Here is a 20563-nt window from a genome sequence, read left to right on the forward strand (position 1 = left end):
GATTCTCCAGCATCTGCAGTTCCTACTATCTCTGATGTGAGAGAGGTTGTCCACTTCGGTTTTAAAAAAAAGGCAGAAGTATTTTCAAATGGTGTAAGATTGTGTGAAGTGTTGATATCCAAAGGGACTCCAATGTTGTTGTTCATGAGCCACTGAAAACTGGGTACAGCAAGCAATTAAAAAGATGAAAGATACATTGGCCTTCCCAGAAGGGTATTTGAATATAGGAGTAAAGATGTGTTCTTGCAATTGTGTAAAGCCTTGGTAAGACTACACCTGGAATGTTAGTTTTCTTATTTAGGAATGTAATTATCATAGAGATAATGCAAAGGAGGACACCAGACTAATTCCTAGTAAGGTGTGTGTGGCTTATGAAGAGAGATAGAAGAAACTGGACCAGTACTCTCTCGATTTTGAAGAATGGAAGTGATTTCATTGACACTTTCAAAATTCTTGCAGGGTGTGTAAAGATAGATGTAGACATGATGTTTTCTCTGGCTGGTGACTCCAAAACCAGGGACACAGTCTCAGAATAAGGGGTAGACTATTTAAAATTTAGATGAAGAGGAATTTCTTAGAGTTGTGAATCTTTAGAATTCTGTACCCCAAAAGGATGTGGTAGTGCAATAATTTAGCATGTTCAAGACAGAAATTGATACATTTCAGGATACTAATTATATCAAGGAAAATTGGGATAATGGAGAATATGGCATAGGGATTAATGATCAGCCATGATCTGGTGAAAAGGTGGAGTAAACTCAACAGGTTGAGAAACTCCCACTCCGATTTTCCAATTCGAATATCACCCAAAGATCTGTTCTTATTATGGTGAACTGCCTTCTTGAAACACCGCAGTCTATTTGCTGTAGGTAGAACCACCATGCCATTAGTTTGGGAGTTCTAGGATTTTGACCCAGCAACTTTGAAGGTACAACAATATATTTCCAAATAAGAACAGTGATGGGTTTGGAGGGGAGCTTGCAGGTGGTGGTGTTTTCATATACCTAGTGCCCTGGTCTTTTAGTTGATTATGATTGTGCCTTTAGAAGGTGCTATCTAAGAAGCTTTGTTGAATTACTGCTAGATGGTAAATGTGCTGCTACTGTGATTGATGGTGAAAGGAATGAATGTAGAGGATGTAGTGCAAATCATGTGGGCAGCTGAGACCTTGATGGTGTCAAGCTTCTTGAGTGCTGATGGAACTGCAGCCTTCCAGGCAAGTGGGGAATATTCCACCACACTCCGGCCTTGTAGATGGTAGACAGGCTTTGGGGAGTCAGGAGATGAATTCTCACTACAAGATTCCTAGCATCCGACTTGCTGTTGTAGATACAAAAGTTGTATGGTGAGTCCAGTTCAGTTTCTGGTCATTGGTAACTCTTAGGATATTGATAGTAAGAGGTTCAGTGATGGTAAGACAATTTTCTGTTACATGTGATCATTGTGGCACTTATATGGTAGAAATGTTCTTGGCAGCCCCAAGACTTTATGTTGTTAAGGTGTTACTGCATTCAGTATCTGAGGAGTTGAAAATGGTGCTGAACATTGTGCAATCATTGAGCGAACATTCCCACTTTAGACATTTTGATCGAGGGAAGGTCATCAATGAAGCAGCTGAAGATGGTTGGCACGAAGACATTACACTTGAAGTGATGTCCTGGAGCTGAGGTGACTGACCTCCAACAACCATAACCATCTTTCTTTGAGCTAGATATGACTCCAACCGGTGAAGAGTTTTCCACATTATTCCTGTTGCACTTGGATATGGGCTGCTTCAGTGTATGAAGAATCGCGAATGGTGCTGAACATTATACAATCATTGCAAACATCCCCACTTCTGACTTTTTATGATGGAGGGAAGGTTGTTGATGAAACAGCTGAAGGTAGTTGGGCTGGGACACTACCTTGAACTCCTGCAGAAATGTCCTGGAGCTGAGATGACTGACCTCCAACAAATATTTTCCTATGTGCCAGGTATGACTCTAATGTGCAGAGAGTGCCCCCGATACTCATTGATTCTTGATGCCACACTGGGTCGAATGTGGCCTCAATGTCAAGGGCTGTCACTCACCTCACCTCTGGAATTCACCTCTTATCCATGTTTGAACTAAGGCTGTAATGAGGTCAGGAGCTGACTGGTCCTTGCAGAACCCAAACTGGGCATCACTGAGCAGATTATTGCTGAGGAGGTGCTACTTCATGGCATTGTTGATGACATCTTCCATCACTTTACTGATAATCAAGTGTAGACTAATGGGGCAGTAATTGGCTGGGTTAGATTCATCCTGATTTTGGTGTACAATACATACCCCGGCAATTTTTCACGTCGTTGAGTAGATGCAAGTGTTGAAGATGCATTAGACAGCTTGGCTAGGCATGTTGTAAATTCTGGAGTGCAAGTACTATTGCTGGAATGTTGTCAGGTCTTCTTCCAAGTGGCAGGCAGTGACTATGGGGTACCGCAGGGATCAGTGTTTGGACGCCAGCTATTCACAATATATATTAATGATTTTAGATGAGGAAACTACACATTATGTCTCAAGTTTGCAGATGAAACAAAACCAGGTAGGAGGCTGTGACATGGATACAGTGAACCTTTAGTATAGTTTGGACAAGAAGTAAGTGGGCAAAAAATGGCAGATATGGTGTGATGTGGATAAATGTGAAGTTATCCATTTTGCCAGACAAAGTAAGTAGGCAGATTATTGAACAAATGGTCATAAATTGGGGGACAGGGTAGTGAAAAGTGACCTAGATCCTAGAGGCTGGAAGTAAACATGTCAGTGAGGGGCTAATGAAGGTATGTTGGCAAGAGGATTTGAGTACAGGAGCAAAGATGTCTTACTACAATTGTACAGGACATTGGTAAGATCATACCTGGAGTATTATGTGCAGTTTTGTCCTCATTATCTGAGGAAAGATCTTCTGGCTTTGGATGGAATGCAAAGAAGGTTTACCAGACTGATTCCTAGGATGGCAGAATTGGTGTAAGGGGAGAGATTAGATGAGTTATGACTATATTCACATTTGGAAAGGAATGGGTTTATTTGGAATAGTCAACATGGCTTTGTGTGAGCGGGGGGGGTTCTTGTCTCTCAAATTTGATTGAGATTTTTGTGGAAGTGACGAAGGCAGATGAGGTCAGGGTAGAGGATGCTGTCTACATAGACTTTACTAAAGCATTTGACAAGGTCCTTCATGGTAGGCTGGTCCAGACTTTTGAGTCACATGGGATCCACAGTGACTTGGGAAGTTGGATACAAAATTGGCTTGGTCTTAGAAGACAGAAGGTAGTTGTAGGGTGGAATTCTTCTGACTGGAGTTCTGTGACCAGTGGTACTCTGCAAGAATTGGTGCTGAAACCTCTGTTTTTTTGTAATATATGTGAATGATTTGGATGAAAATGTAGATGGTTTGCTTGCAGACGAAACAAAAATTAGCGGAGTTGTGGATAATAAGGGAGGTTGTCAAAGGAAAGAGCAGAATATAGATCAGTTGGAAAGTTGGGCAGAGAAATGGCAGATGTAGATTCATCCAGACAAGTGTGAGGTGATGCACATCGGGAGGTCAAATGCAAGAGAAAAATAAACAGTAACTAGCAGGACCTTTAGGAGCATTAACATACAAAAGAATCTTGGGTGCAAGTCCATAGCTCCTGGAAAGTGGCAAAACGTGGATAAAGTGTAAAGGGTGTGTAGACATGCTTGTCTTCATCAGTTGCGGCATTGAGCATAAAATTTAGTAAGTCATGTTGCAGCTATATAAAACTTTAGTTAGACCACATTTGGAGTCTTGCATGCAGTACTGTTTGCCACTCTATAGGTAGGATTTGATTGATTTTTGATATTTGATATTTGAATGATTTTATTGTCATGTGTACGAAAATACAGTGATAAGCTTTGTTTACAAGTGGTACAGGCAAATCACAGCAAGCAAAGGATATACAGATCGAAAAGACTTAGAGGCACAAAAAGATGTTGCTTGGATTGGAGTGTTTAGCTATAAGGAGAGGCTGGACAAGCTCAGATTGTGTTTACACTAGAGCATAGGAGGCGGAGGGGCAATCTGATAGATGTATACTAAATTGTGAGGCCGTGATATGATGGACAGTCAGAGTCTTTTTCCCAGGTCAGAAATGTCAAATACTAGGGGGGCATAGGATTAAGGTGAGAGTGAGAGGGAGAAAGTTTAAAGGAGATGGGCGAGGAAAGTATTTTTTATACAGGGAATGGTCGGCGTCTGGAATATGCGTCAGGAGAAGTGGTAGAAGCAGACACAACAGCAACATTTAAAAAGCATTTAGCCAGACACATGAACAGGCAGGAGGTAGAGGGATATGGACCATGTGCAAGCAAATGAAATTAGTTTATAATGGCATCTTGGTCAATACAGACATGTTGGGCCAAAGGGACTGTTGCTGTGCTGCGCCGTTCTAGGTATTCACTAGAGTGTAGAAGAATAATGGGGGATTTCAATGAAGATTGAGAGGGTAGCTAATGTCATTCCAATATTCAAAAAGGGAGATAGAGAGAAAACAGGGAATTATTAACCAGTAAGCCTAATATCGGTAGTGAGGAAAATTCTCAAATCCATTATCAAGGACTTTATAGCAGAACATTTAGAAAACAGTGGCAGGATCAGACAGATACAGCATGGATTTGTGAAGGGGAAATCATGCTTGACAAATCTATTGGAATTCTATGAAGATGTAACTAGTAGAGTTGACCAGTCGATGTGGTGTATTTGGACTTTCAGAAAGCGTTTGACAAAGTCCCACATACGGGATTATTGTGCAAAATTCAAGTGTATGGGATTGGGGGAAGTGTGTTGAGATGGATAGAAAACTGCTTAGTAGAGAGGAAACAAAGAGTAGGAATTAATGGGTCCTTTTCAAATTCAGGCAGTAATTAGTGGGGTGCCACGGGGATTGGTGCTGGGACCCCAGATATTCACAATATATATTAATAATTTGAATGAGGGAACAAAATGTAACATCTCCAAGTTTGCAGATGATATCAAGTTGGGTGGGAGGATGAACTGTGATGAGGATGCAGAGATCCTTCAGCATAATCTGGACAGGTTGGGTGTGGGCAAATCAATGACAGATGCAGTATAATTTGGATAAATATGAGGTTATTCACTTTGGAAGCAAAAACAAGAAGGCAGATTACTACATGAATAGCTGTAAATTGGAAGAGGGAAGTGTGCAGTGGGATCTGGGCATCTTTCTGCACCAGTTGCTGAAGTTAAGCATGCAAGTGCAGCAGGCAGTAAAAAAGGCAAATGGAATGTTGGCCTTCATTGTGAGAGATTTCAAGTACAGGAGCAGGAATGTGTCGTTGCAGTTGTACAGGTCCTTGGTGAGGCCACGCCTGGAATACTGTGTGCAGTTTTGGTCTCCTTTTCTGAGGAAGGATGCTCTTGCTCTCCAGGGAGTGCACTGAAGGTTTACCAGGCTGAATCTGGGGATGGCGGGACTGACAAATGAGGAGAAATTGACTAAGTTAGGATTGTTTTTGGTGGAGTTCAGATGAATGAGGGGTGATCTCATAGAGACTTATAAAATTCTAACAGGACTAGACAGGGTAGATGCAGGGAGGATGTTTCTGATTGTGGGTGTGTCCAGAACCAGGGGTCACAGTCTGAGGATTCAGGGTAGACGATTTAGGACGGAGATGAGGAGACATTTCTGCACACTAAGAGTGATGACCCTCTGATAGATATAGCACTTGGGGTTAATGGGATCAAAGGTTATAGGGAAAAAGTGGGATTAGGCTGTTGAGTTGGATGATCAGCCATGATCGTGATGAATGGTAGAGCAGTCTCGAAGGGCCAAATGGCCTCCTCCTGATCCAGACTTCTATATTTCTATGTCAACCTCTACAATTCTAACAACATTAGATAGGGAAGATGTAGGAAGCATGTTCTCGATGACTTGAAAGCCCAAAACAAGGGGGACCACTGTCTAAGGATAAGGAGTAGGCCTTTTGGGATGGAGATGAGGAGAAATTTCTTCACCCAGCAAATGGTGAAACTGTTGAGTCCCAAGCATTGAAGATCTTCAAGAAAGATATAGACTTATTTCCAAGAACCAAAGGGATCAAAGGATATGGGGAGAAAGCAGGACCATGGACTGAGTCGGATGATCAGGCACGATCATATTGAGTGGTGGAGCTGGCACAAAGACCAAATGGCCTACTGCTGCTCCTATTTTCTATGTATGTCTGTTACCCCTCTCCTGCTCTTCCTCATATCTCCTTGGGTGGTTTGGGGTAAAGCAAAATATAAAAATGAGTCTGTCATGCGGTGGGATGTTTTATTATGCTAAAGGTACTGTATAAATTGTTGTTGAATAGCATACAGGTTTGAGGGGCTAACTGGTCTACTTATGTTTCTATATGCTTCAACACCTTTCCTTGTGTTTTTTGAAATTCATTCGTGTGACGTGCATGCTGCTGGCTGGACTAGAACTTCTCTAACCCTAGTTGCTGTTGAGAAGGTGGTAGTGAGCTGCCTTCTTAAATGGCTGCAATTCATTTGGTGTGGTGATTGAAAAAATGTATGTTAGTTGTTGGTGTGATGTGTTTGTTGTTGCTCAAAAATAGAAGCTATACCTCTGTCTTCAAAGACTAACTAATGTGCTATCAAGGATTAAGCTGAATTTTAAGGCCTCCTTGAATGTTGCATTTCCCTTGTCAGATTCTTCCATGTGAGTAAGAGTGGGGTATCACAAAGGCTTTTGTCAGCTTCTTCAATCATCACTTAAAATGGGAGCCAGTCCAGTATATTTATGGGAAAGCAAGGTGGAAAACCTGCCACACCTGTAACTGCCTCAATCTTAAGCCTACTACAGGTGAACTACTTGTTACTAGGAAATCCTCAGAAAATCCTAAAATCCATGCGGCCAGGAGGGGCCAAAAACTGTTTTTGTGTCAAATAACTTTAGGTTCTGAACCAATATTGGAGGGGGATTTCAGCCAAGGATTTTTTTTTCAGAAAACGAATGGATAAAAATCAGTCAGAAGCTCAGACTTGGCCATGTGTTCCGGGTGTGTCTCAAACGTGAGATCGAGATAAAATGGTACATCTATTTACATACGTTCCAGTTGAAGTGCCAAAACATGTTTCTTTGCAGTGTACTTGGGTGTGTTGGCTAATTTTAATGTAGACCACTTGACCCTATTTGTCATGCTTGTGGGTGACATGATTATATAACTATTTTGTCATAATCTAAGCAGTGATTTTTTTTTCTTTGTTTGTTTCCCTTCGCGCAGGACCCCAGCGCGTTTTGTTCGATTGCTGGATTCACCTGTATCAGCTGTTGAATGCGCGCTGCTCTCCCGTTGCAGGAGGCATGCGCGTTGCACTGTATTCCTAAATGGGACAGCTGTACGTGACATCATTGATTGGCCGTCGCCAGAGAAACTTTTGTTCCGCTGTCCAATCGCGTGGCTCGAAACCAAAAGGGAAGGAGCTGGTGGAGCAGGGAAACCCAGCGCTCGCGCTCTGTCTCCGGCAGCTCGGGGGCTGGAGGGAGGAGGAGGAGGAGGGGGGGCCGACAGGGAGGGGGGGAGGGAGAGAGAGAGAGAGAGCGCCGCGCGTGATCCTGCTCGCCTCCACTCTGCACGGCCAGAGTCCCGCAGGCGGCACCGACTCGGCCAAGGGCGGCACTGCTGCTAACGGTACCAACGGGGCAGGAACAAAAAAAATTGCTATACCAGAGCGGGGCTCCGGCCGCATTGCTGTCTTTACAAACCGGCAGTTTTATCTATGTGCATTGCTCGGTCTTTTCTGCCGTATGGTTTTTCTTGAAATACTGTATACATTAAAAAGACCGATTTAGTGTATTAGCACTGCTGGTTCGGATTTGCCGGCTACCACCCTTTTCGGTGCATTGTTGTTTCGTCGGGCTATCCAGGTGTAAAGTCCATACATTAGCCACACTCGAGTCCCAGGCTCCTGGACTATTATGGAGAACAAAGCGGCCGCACGGGACAGCAGTGACCGGGACCTGTACCGTCAGTTTCAGGACTGGTGTCTGAAAACCTATGGGGACTCGGGCAAAACCAAGACGGTCACCCGTAAGAAATACGATCGCATCGTCCAGTTTCTGAGCGGAGTAGAACCAAGCTCTGCCGATAACGCCAAATTTAAATTCTGGGTGAAATCGAAAGGGTTCCAGCTGGGATCGTCGGAGGAGCTGAAGGCTGGAGGTGGTAAACTGGTCCTTTACGTGCCAGTCAAAACAACGGTTAGTGCTTACTTGTATTAAAGTTGATGTTTATTCTTTCCCCCACCCCCAAAAAGTCTACACATGAAGAAGCAAAGGGGTGCCACAGTTGGCTGCCTGATGGCGGGGTCTTTAGTATGGTACATCAGTCGGTCATGTTGGCGAGGCTGGCACGTCCAGCTTGTACACTCATAACGATCTCTATTTAATTGCACGGAAAATGACGTTTGGGGTCAATTGCTTCCTAAGTGAACATCTCGACCATTTACCTTGACAATCTCTATATTTTAAGAGTAGCATTAATTCCCAGAGTCGCATTATAAGACATAATTTGAGGCAAGTGTGCTTGGTGCATCCTGGATATCATTACATAGTGTCGGGACAGAATTTTTGGTGGGAAGCCAAATGCAGCGCTTGTGGGTGTGTATAAATCCCCCCCCCTCAGTTTTTCCAATTATTTTCTAAACAGACTTGTTTTTCCCAATACATCTAGTATTATGTTCGTGCTGATATTGCAATTTCAAAAATACAGGAAAACTACTAAACTATAGTTCGATTTTAATAAGTAATATTTAAATAGCTCTTTTTAACCACTTATTTTAAACAGCCCTCGCAGGTCTTCTGTTTTCAGTGGCATCAGACGAGTAATGGTGATAGCTGTTGTTCAGAAACATTTTTGTTAACAATCCAAATCCCCTCATCCACCCACGCGATTATCCCGGTGAAACAGAAAGGGTGTGATTACAAGGAGGACGTCTGTGATGGGCTCTGTTTTCCGTAACGTTGCTGACAACCTGGATTATGCTGGGGCTTTGGGGACTTCTTTTTGGACAGTTCTTTCCTGTCTACCTAAGAGATCCGCTCTTGTCACTAAATCCGCGGTTGCAGTCTGATAATTAGGCTTCATGATTACTGTCTTTTAAAAGACATGGGAGATACAGAAACATCGTCAGCTATCGGGCTAATTAACTACAGTACCCGACTGGCTAAGAGACTGAATTACAAGTGCCATCAACAGGACAGGCAATTGCAAATAAAATGGGAGGGCGCTTTGCACCGTTCAGTATCCATTTTATACATTCCACAGAAAGCAAACTGTATTCATTCCCATTAAAAAGTACAAGCAATTTCTGTGTTTCGGAGCTTACATTGACGGTGCATTTTGATGTTTTACTGCTCAACCAGCAGCATCATAGAGAGTTAGGTTATAATTTATCGATATTTCTGCATTCATTTCCTCCCATGGTCTGGCATATGCACTTTTGTCACCAGGCAACAGAACCTCACGACCTGGCATTTCTTTCATCACGATGGGGCGAAGGTACCAGCAGTCGACGGATGCTGGTAGAAAGCTGACGAATGGCCACCTACCTGTCTGTTTTATCTGATTATACGTTCTGTTTCTCATGTATACCAAGTAAATTCAATACTTTTTAATTTCGTTCAGAATAAGAATATGGGTGGGAGCTGACGTTTACTCAAACATATCAAATGCTGAGGGTATTTTCTAACAACAACTAGAATGTCCAATCTAGAGGCAAGACATTTTAAAGGTGGAGACTTTGACAAACAAGTATTAGTAGAGAATCACTTTGGTATAAAAAATGCATACACACGTAGCGGGCAGAAAAAAAAGCTTTTCTTCACTCGATTGCCACCTTGTTAGCAAAAAGCGCCAAGGACTCAGTTGAAGAATATTCTAAATAAATATTTTACTATTTCACTCAACTAGGAAGTTAAAGATGTCCAGCTCTGATTGGAAAAATGTATGTGAACTCTGAAGATAACCACTATATAATTGTGTTTTAGTATATGATTGATAAAATCAGGGAGTGATAATAAAACATTATCAGACATCCGAATTTATCAATTTTACTTATGTTCAGAGGGTGTTATTGGCGACCATATTGTTATCTGGTAGGCCTGTCTGTCACCAACGTTACCTTCTGGAATATTTATTGCATTAGCAAGTTACTCAGCAGACTCTTGTTAGTTTTACAGTCGCTGTCTGTATAATTTTAAACGTGGGAGGATTTTTAAAAAAGCAAACGCAAAGTCATGTGGCTGTCCTGCTGTGCGTTTTAAGGTTTTAAAATTCGATGACAAGGCCTGGAATGGCGTGCCATCTCTTTCCCCTCCCCCCTTCGAAAGCTGCTGGTGTTGCCTGGCCGGTCGGGGTGTCGACAGATCTGGCGTAAAATGCATCTGTGCTGCGAAAGGCTGTGGGTCCCGCCTGAGCGCGCGCCCACGAGGGCGAGCTCCCCTACCCCCCGCCCCCACCAACCCTATTCGCGGGGGCGCGCGCTGCCTCGCCGACATTTCCCGGGCCGCTGAGGGGGTGGGGCGCGCCCGGCTGCCCGGATCCTCGCTCCAGTGTCTCCTCACCTCGCGGCTGCTCGCGCGTTGCCATGGAGACGGTTACTACCTGCTCGTGGCTCGGCTCCGGCCTACGGCGCAGAATCAACCTGTTTTTTTGGTTTCCCCAGTGGACAATGGGAGCCGCTGTGGCAAGGCAAGGCCAGCAGCTGCTGTGCCAACAAAATAAAGAGAAAAGTTCAAGTAGATTTAAAAAATATATATTTTACACCGGGGAGGATGTTCCTTTTTGATACTTAAATGGAGTTTTTTTTAAAAAAAGCTTTCCACCCTTGCAAACGGCCGACGGCAGCTTCTAAAACTAAATTTTACGGTGAACCTGGAGCAATTCGACACCTTTTGGATGCAATTCAAGATTTTAACGCTTCGTTTTACATATATATACCCACGCAGCAATCTCACCAACTGGAAAGGCAATTTAGTTTATGCGACATTGAAGCAGAATTACTGTGTCTGTGTGTGTAATTGCTGTGCGAGCAGGCTGACTCCAGCATTTGCTAACAGGATTGTTGTCAGCAGGCCACAATTGCCGTAAAATCTCTTATGAAATAGAAATCGTGTACATGCGCATCATTTTTGCGTTGAAGTGAATAGCTGGTGATGCCATTAGAATCCTTTTAAGTTGGTGTGACAGAAAAATAAAATTAAATATTTTCCAGAGTCAGTGCTAATTGCCACAGGTGTGAATCGCACAAGGTTAACGAGCTTACATTCCCATCTGTTTATCACGACCAAGATTTTGAACCCTCGGGGATAATAACATACACTCTTGCTTTGTCACCCTGCTGAGTGCTTCATTCAGTGTCGCTTTTACAGCATGGGGTGGGATAGGAGTGGAAAACCATGTTTCAAATAAATAAAACTGACGCATTAATTACACTATTGATTTTCCTTTATTTGTGTTCAGGATCTGTTTGCAACTCCCAATTACTTCACCAAATCTTAAAACGGTTACTTCCTGAAACTAGACAGCTGAATACCCTGTGAAATGGATGCCCTCAGTACATCTAAACAACTCGGTCCCACCAAATTTAAAATACACGTTATGATGAACAGGGCTTAGGAGATCCATCGACATTCGTTAAATTTCTTCAGTTTCAATTCAGTTTTGGATCCCGCTGGCGGTTCTTCTTCCTTTGACAAAGTGACGGACTCAACTAACCTATATTATACTTGTTCGTTTAAATGTCATAAATGGCAATTTGATGAGTCAAAAAATCCAGACATTACAGAATCTTAATTTTTGTTTAGACTTACATACTCAGGGGGTCAAATGGTCTCCTTCTGTACACAAGACTATGACCCAATTCTGAAAAAAATCTCTCGCCCCAAACTCAGGAGGAAAATTACTCAAACATTTTCAACCTAGACGGCAGGAAATGTACCATTTAGAAATGGAACAAGTTTGTTCAACCCTGTGTAGCTCCGTCATGTTGAGATTCATTAGACACTGAGCGAAACGGTCTTCGGTTATCGCCAACGCTAAATCTTCGCATCAACTCACGTATTCACGTTACTAATACCGTTGATGTTAATATTGTACAACGCTGCTCAAAGATCTAGATAGAATAGCCTGAACTAGCTTCGATCATCCTTGTCATTGGCTAGTTGGTTACACAGCACGGCTCTCAAAAGTTGAGATTGTTCGAAATTTTTCTAATTTGTTGGCACATAACCTGTTGAATCGTCTTTTTAGTGGATTACGTTTGAATGTACAAAACTGAATGATTGGGACAATGATTACGTTACGACTTCAACGCTCCTAATTTGGAATATATCTTGAAAGCTAATAACCTACTGCTGGACAATGCCCTGTTTCCCAGAGGAAATATGAGATTATATAAGAGACCACATGATTTTATAGGGATTGCTCACAAGCGGTGACAGCCAACACCTATTACACAGAAATTCATTAGTTATGGCATTGATGGGTTCCTTTATTAAAAAGCTTCAAGGTAGTGTGAAAGCTTCAGTGCACACTTGTAAGCAGAAGTGCATGCTTATTTTGCAACAAGAGAAAGGAAGGTAAATAAGTCTTAATGATACGGTTGTTATTATTTACTTGGCAAAAGATAATAATTACTGTTTTACATTGTTGGGTATATTATAGGCCACCAACAAGTGGAAAAGATACATCAAAATAAATTTGCAAATAAATTACAGAGGTGCAAAAATTACACTAATTGTCATGAGGGTCTTTAATTCTTGGATGCATTTAAGGTCAGCACCACCATTAGGTGATGGAGTAATTTCACCTGCTGGAATCAGTTTTGCAGTCAAAGTCCTGCTCATTAGCTCATGGAATCAATATGGCAAAATTGAATTGGCAGGTCTGGTAACATCCCAGGATAGAAAAACAGTTTAAATTTTAAGTACAGAGATAACAAGGTGTAGAGCTGGATGAACACAGCAGGCCAAGCAGGAAAGCTGACATTTCGGATCTCGACCCTTCTTCAGCTTTCCTGCTCCTCTGATGCTGCTTGGCCTGCTGTGTTCATCCTGCTCTACACCTTGTTAACTCAGATTCTCCAGCATCTGCAGTTCCTACTATCTCTGAAAGTTTTAAGCACAGTTGACTTTTCTTCAGAACTTCTGAGTTTGTCTCAGATTTCGAGTATCTGCTATATTTTGACTTCATGGCAGAATGGACTTGGCAGTCTGTGGTTTTATTCAACTGGCAGCACTGTACCACTATAGCATCTATATGAGAAGTGCTGCTGAAGTTAATTAAAAAGCCACTGACCCAGAGGCATGCTTAGAAAGAACTATCAGTGCTTCAACCAGCACCTGACTCATTGCTTCACTCCCTTTTCAAAGTGGTAAGCCAGGCAGCAGTGAGCAGGCAAGATAGTGACCAGCAGCAAGTGGTAAGAGTAGCAGCATAAACAGAATATCTTACATTGATATCGTCAGGGCTGCCTTATGCATAGTGTAGGTGGCAGGTAGCCATCTTAGGTGTTGGCAATACATTTTGCTAGTCATTAAAAAGTAGGCAGGGATAGTAATAGTATAAAGGGCAGAGAGGGAGAAATGTGTTAAGGAAAATTTTGCACATTGGTATGTTTGCAGTCCAGAAAAAAGGATGGAAATATTGCTGGAGATAGTAGGGACTGCAGATGCTGGAAGTTAGAGTCGATAAAACGTGAAGCAGGACAAGCACAGCAGGTCTTGCAGCATCAGAGGAGCAGGAAAGTTAACATTTCGCGTCAGAACCTTTCATCAGGACCGGGGAGAGGGAAGGGAGCTCAGAAATAAACAGAGGGAGTGGGCATGGGGCTGGGGAAAAGTAGGTGGGATAGTGATAGGTGGATGCAGGTAGGGGACTGTAGGGATTGGTCAGTGGGAAGGGTGGAGCGGATAGGTGAGAAAGAAGATAAACAAGTTGTATCAGGTCAAGGAGGCAGAGATGAGAGGGAGGGCTGGACATGGAATGAGGCTGGGGTTGGGGAGATTTTGAAGCTGGTGAATTCTCTGTTGGGGCCATTGGGCTATAGGCTCCCGAGGCAGAATGTAAGGTGGTGTTCCTCCAATTAATGTGTGGCTTCATTTTGACGTTGGAGGAGGTCCAGGATGGACATTTTACCAAGGGAGTGGGAGTGGGAGGGCCTGTTGAAATGTCTGGCAGCTGGAAGGTGGTGTTGATTGGAGTGTACCTAGCACAGATGCTCCACCAATCAGTCCTCAAGACTGCGCTTGGTCTCCCCGATATACAGGAAACCACGTCAGAAGCAACAGGTGCAACTGACCAGGTTAGAAGATGTACAGGTGAATCTCTGCAAAATATGGAATGTTGGTTTGGGGCTTTGGCCGGAGGTGAGAGGAGAGATGTAGGGGCAGGTGTAGAAAATCCTTCAGTTGCAGGGAAAGGTGCCGGATGTGTTGGGGAGGTTGGTGGTGAGTGTGGAGCTGACGAGGGAGTCGTGGAGTGAGTGGTCCCTATAGAAAGCAGATAAAGGTGGGGAAGGAAATATCTTTTTGTGGTGGGGTCAGATTGCAGGTGGTGAAAATGGCAGAGGATGATGAGTTAGATTTGGAGATTGGTGGGGTGGTATGTCAGGACCAGGGGGACTCTCTCCTTGTTGTTCTAGAGAGGGGGTTTGACAGCAGAAGTGTGGGAAATGCAGGAGATGCGGTTGAGGGCATTTTGAATCACGGGAGACGGGAAATTATGGTCCTTGAAACAGGATGACATCTGGGATATCCGGGAGTTGAACGCCTCATCCCAGGAATAGATGAGGTGGAGGTGGAGGTGGACGTGGACGAGTTGGGAGAATGGATCGCATTTTTGCAAGAAGGTGGGTGAGAGGAGGTGTTGTCGAGGTGGCGTTGGGATCAGTGGGTTTGAAATGGATATCGGTGCTAAGTCAGTTGCCAGAGATGGAGACGGAGAGGACCAGGAAGGGGAGGGAGGTGTCAGAGATGGTCCAGGTGAATTTGAAGTCGGAATGAAAGATGTTGGTGAAGTGGATGAACTGTTCGTGCTCCTTGTGGGAGCACGAGGCAGCACTGATACAGTCATCAATGTAGCGGAGGAAGAGATGAGGGATGGTGCCAGTGTAGCTGTGGAAGAGGGACTGTTCCATGTATCCTGTGAAGAGTCAGGCATAGCTTGGACCCATGCGGGTGGTTGTAGCCACCCCCTTAATTTGTAGGAAGTGGGAGGAGTCAAAGGAAAAGTTGTTGAGGGTGAGGACTAGTTCCACCAAGCAGATGAGTGTAGAGGAGCTGGGTTCAGTGAGGCAGGAGCAGGCAGAGATAATGGGTTGACAGGGGCAGTCAGGTTAATGAATTTTGGGTAGGAGAAAGGTTGGAGGCTGTGGCTGTGTATAGTTCCCCAACCCTGCATCACCCCGTTTCTACCTCCTATCCAAAATCCATAAACCTGACTGCTCCAGTCAACACATTGTCTCTGTCTGCTCCTGCCCTACTGAACTCATCTCCTACCTTGACTCTGTTCTTTCCCCTCCGGTCCAGGAACTCCCCACCTACATTCGGGACACTACCCACGCCCTCCACCTTCTCCAAGACTTTCAGTTCCCTGGCCCCCAACACCTCATCTTCACCATGGACGCTCAGTCGCTCTACACCTGTATCCCCCATGAGGAGGGTCTAAAAGCCCTCTGTTTCTTCCTCTCCCACAGGCCCAACCAGTCCCCCTTCACTGACGTACTCATCTGCTTGGTGGAACTAGTCCTTGCCCTTTTTGACTCCTCCCACTTCCTACAAATTAAGGGGAGACCAAGTGCAGACTTGGGGACTGATTTCCGGAGCATCTGCGCTCGGTACGCTCCAATCAACACCACCTTCCAGTTGCCAGCCATTTCAACTCCCCCTCCCACTCCTTTGGCAACGTGTCCATCCTGGAGCCTCCTCCACTGTCAAAATGAGGCCACACGCAAACTGGAGGAGCAACACCTTACATTCCGCCTCAGGAGCTTACAGCCCAATGGCCTCAACATAGAGTTCACCAACTTCAAAATTTCCCCACCCCCGGCCCCATTTCATGTCCAGCCTCCCGCTCATCCCCGCGTCCTTGACCTGACACAACCTGTCCATCTTTCTTCCCACCTATCAGCTCCACCCCTTCCATTGACCAATCCCTACAACCCCCTACCTGCATCCACCTATCACCATCCCATCCACCTTCCCCATCCCCACCCCCTCCCTCTATTTATTTCTGAGCTCCCTTTTCTCTCACCAGTCCTGATGAAGGGTCCAGACCTGAAATGTTGACTTTCCTGTTCGTCTGCTGCGCTCTGCCAACACCATATTTTATTGAAATATTGCTGGATCAGAGATGAAGTGGGCAACGTGGAGCATGAGTCAGTGGGACAGCATTTTGGGGTCAATGATCATTGTATCATCAGGTTCGGTTAGCTTTGGAAAAGGAAGTGAAATTCAGAAAATGATTAATTGGAGAAGGACCAATTTCAGTGGCTAATAACAGATTTGGGCTTTTTAAATTGGAATCATAGGCTACAAGTTGAACTGTAACAGAAGCATAAGCAGCCATAAAGACAAAATATTGAGGTACAAACAAGATACAACCCCATGAGGGGGAATGGTAGGATAAACAAGACCAGATCTCTCTGGATGACAAAAGAGATGGAGAGTAAAATGAAGCTGGAGAGGGGTGTATGTGTGATGTATGCCATGTTGATAATACAATTCTGAACCAGGGCTGAATATAGAAGTTCAGAGGAGAAGTGAAAAAGGGAAACAAAGAGAGACTTCCAAAAAAGACTGCCAACCAATATTAAAGGGAATCCAGGAGTCTTCAATAAGCCAATTAAAAGCAAAAATGAGAAGTAGCCAAATAGGGATCGAAAGGGGGATTTACAGATGAAGGCAGTGGGCATATACTAAATGAACACTTCACATCTTTGCTGAGTACAAAAATGGTGCCAAAAGCATGGCAAAAGAGGAGGATATCTGACACAGTATTGGTTAAAATTTAATGAAGAAAAAAATTACAACTGCTGGTACTTAAACGGGTACATTGCAAGAACGTTTTAAAAAAAATTTCACTTCATGTGATGTATCGTTTGCAGTAATGGGGTGAGCCATCTTATTGAACTGCTTCATTCCATTTAGTGTATGAGCACCCACAGTGTCAGTGGCTTTGGAATGCCTTGCTGGCTATTTCAGCGAGCAGTTAAGATTTAAGTATGTTGCCATGGGTCTGGTGACATGTAGATGAGACCAGGTAAAAGATGGCAAATTCTTCCCTCAAGGAAGTTAGTGAACCAGATGGGTTTTTATAACAATTGGTAGTTTCATGCTACCGTAATCAGGAGCAACTGCTGGTTGTAGCTTTTGTTTATGGACCTGTGAATTGGGGCCAGACGTTCAGGAGGGATTTTAGGAAGCACTTCTACATACGAAGGATGGTAGAATTATGGAACTCTCTTCCACAAATGGCAGTCGATGCTAGATGAGTTATTACTTTTAAATCAGAGACACATAGTTTTGTTAAATATATGTATTAAGGGATATGGGCCAAAGGCAGTATATGGGGTTAGGCCACAGATCAGGCATGATCTCATTGAATGGTGGAACAGGCTCAAAGAGTTGAATGGCCTACATTGCTATCAGATGCATATAACGATGCTGACAGAAATGTCTGTTATTATTGTGTATCATGTCGTATCCATTTAAAGAAACAGTAGATTTTTTTGTAAAATAATGAGCCTAAAACAATGGCTTCTGGGAGTCATATGGCTGTTCATTGTTGATTCACCCCAACCAAAAAGACAGACAAGTGAATGTCTTATTGCAGCATCAAACACAAAGTGACACTTTTAGAATTAAATTAACCCTTGGACAATTCAATAAATCCTTCTGAAGGTGTGAATATTCAAAGCTTCTGAGACAAATAGGAGACTGGAAGGATCCCCACAGGGAATTCCAGCATAATTGACTTGCTTTGTGGAACAGTGATTAATCGAAGTTAAAATAGCAGAAATCTTAAGTCTAATCTGTACAAGACAGGTTAAGATACACCCTTTCAAACAGAACTCCTCAAGAAGGACTCAGGCACATCCCCAGATAAAAAGTTCTCAGTCAGAGTTCAAGGAAAAAGGCTTTCAGAAATCAACCATAGTTCTGCCAAGAGAACAGAAGCAATCTGCAAATGTCATAATCGTACAGTACAGAGTCTGGCCCATCAGGTCTGTGCTGCCAAAAGTACACTACTAGCTACACTAGTCCCACTTTCCCACACTAGGCCCATAGCCTTGAATGTTATGACACTTCAAGTGTCCGTCCAAATACTTTTTAAATGTAAGGCTAGCTGCCTCAACTACCTTCCCAGGCAGTGCATTCCAGACTCCCATCACCCTCTGGGTGAAAGAAGCCTCCTTTCACTTTAAAAATGTGCATTCTTGTTCTTGACCCTTCAACTAAGGGGAACAGCTACTTTCTATCAACTCAGACATAGTAAGAACTGCCAATGCTGGAGACAGTGTGGAACTGGAGGAACACAGCAAGCCAGGCAGCATCAGAGGAGCAGGAAAGTTGACGTTTCATGTTAGGATCCTTCTTCAGAAATGGGGGAGGGGGAAGGGAGCTCAGAAATAAATAGAGAGAGGAGGGGTGGAGCTGGGGAAGGTAGGTGAGATGGTGATAGGTGAGTGCAGGTAGGGTGGGGAGCCCCACCCCTATCTGCCTGTCGTAGAGACTGCTCTCTTCGCGACTCACTCCCCACTAACCGCACCATTCCTGGCACCTTTCCCTGCAACTGCAGGAAGGGCTACACCTGCCCCCACACCTCCCCCCTCACCTCCATTCAAGACACCAAACAAACCTTTCACATCAGACAGAGGTCCACCTGCACATCTGTCAATGTGGTCTATAGCATCCACTGCTCCCGATGTGGCCTCCTCTACATGGGTGAGACCAAGTGGAGGCTCGGAGACTGTTTTGTAGAGCATCTGCACTCAGTTCGCAACAAACGACACTTTCTGGTTGCGAACTATTTCAGCTCCAACTCACTGGATGACATGTCCATCCCGGGCCTTTTACAGTGTCACAATGACGCCACCTGGAAACTGGAGGAGCAGCACCTCATATTCTGCCTTGGGAGCCTACAGCCCAATGGCCTAAATGTGGACTTTACCAGTTTCAAAATCTCCCCATCCCCGGTCTCATCCCCACCTCCTTGGCCTGACACAACCTGTCTATCTTCTCTCCCACCTATCCACTCCTCCCACCTCACTGACCAATCCCCACCACTGCCTACCTGCACTCACCTATCACCATCCCACCTACCTTCCCCAGCCCCACCCCTCCTCTCTATTTATTTCTGAGCTGCTCCCCACTCCCATTTCTGAAGAAGGATCCCAACCCGAAACATCAACTTTCCTGCTCCTCTGATGCTGCCTGGCCTGCTGTATTCCTCCAACTCCACACTGTGTTATCTCTACTTTCTATCAACTCTGTCCGTGCCCCTCGTAATCTTATAACGCTCTATCAGGTCCCCTCTCAATCTTATCCGTTGCAAAGAAAACAACCCAAGCTTATTCATCCTCCAACAGGAGGGCAGCACGGTGGCTCAGTGGTTAGCACTGCTGCCTCACAGCATCAGGGACCCGGGTTCGATTTCACCCTTGGGCGACTGTCTGTGTGGGGTTTGCACATTCTCCCCATGTCTGCGTGGGTTTGCTCTGGTTTCCTCCCACAGTCACAAAAATATGCATGGTAGGTGGATTGGCCATGCTAAGTTGCCCGTGGTATTCAGGGATGTGTAGATTAGGTGGGTTATAGGGGGATGGGTCTGGGTGGGATGCTTTAGGGTTGGTGTGGACTTGTTGGGCCAAAGAGCCTGTTTCCACACTGTAGGGATTCTATGATTCTAAGATTCTCTATGATCCTCTCTTCAAAGCTGAAATACTCTATCCCAAGCAGCATCCTGGTGAATCTCCTTTGCACCCCTTCCAATGCAATCACATCCTTTCTGTAGTTTAGCGATCAGAACAACACACCTAGCCAAAGTTCCGTACAGCTCCAACATAACCTCCCTGCTCTTATAATCCGTGCTTTGACTGATAACTGCAGAACTGGCGAAGTACAAGAAACTACCTTTCTCTCTCTCTCTGTTAGCCTGCTGTACCTGTTGAGTATAACAGTACAAGTTACTTCCAATTACTCAACTAAAGAGGCCTCTTTTTTTGTAGCTGTTGAATTCTGACTTCATGCTTGAAGCAGAGATTGGTGAATAGAAAGCATTTGCATTTATGTAACTTCATTAAATATTAGCTCTTACAGCAATGAATTATTTTTGAATTATTATTACTTGTAAGTATTAACCAGTTTTCAGCAAGGCTCACAACCAACACATGAGATGAAGAAAACTTGTTTTTTTAATAGGATTTATTAATGTTAATTAGGACACTGGGTGAACTCACTTCATCTGCTGGAGTAGCAAGTGTACTTGTAATTCTCTTTTGGCAAAGAGCA

At 44.1% G+C, this 20563-nt stretch overlaps 1 protein-coding gene across 2 annotated transcripts in view; it reads left to right on the top strand.

The window, feature by feature from the left end:
* Positions 1 to 7593: 7593 nt before the first annotated feature.
* Positions 7594 to 20563, top strand: part of LOC109913364 (nucleolar protein 4-like) — a 336959-nt gene continuing 323989 nt past the window's right edge. For both annotated transcript variants that reach the window (XM_048596355.1, XM_048596356.1), the window contains exon 1: positions 7594 to 8251. In XM_048596355.1, coding sequence (XP_048452312.1) covers positions 7970 to 8251 — 282 coding nt within the window. In that variant the 5' untranslated portion in view covers positions 7594 to 7969. The remainder of the gene's footprint in view (positions 8252 to 20563) is intronic.

The sequence above is a fragment of the Rhincodon typus genome, chromosome 4 (genome assembly GCF_021869965.1).
Source record: "Rhincodon typus isolate 14 chromosome 4, sRhiTyp1.1, whole genome shotgun sequence".
Lineage (NCBI taxonomy): Eukaryota > Metazoa > Chordata > Chondrichthyes > Orectolobiformes > Rhincodontidae > Rhincodon > Rhincodon typus.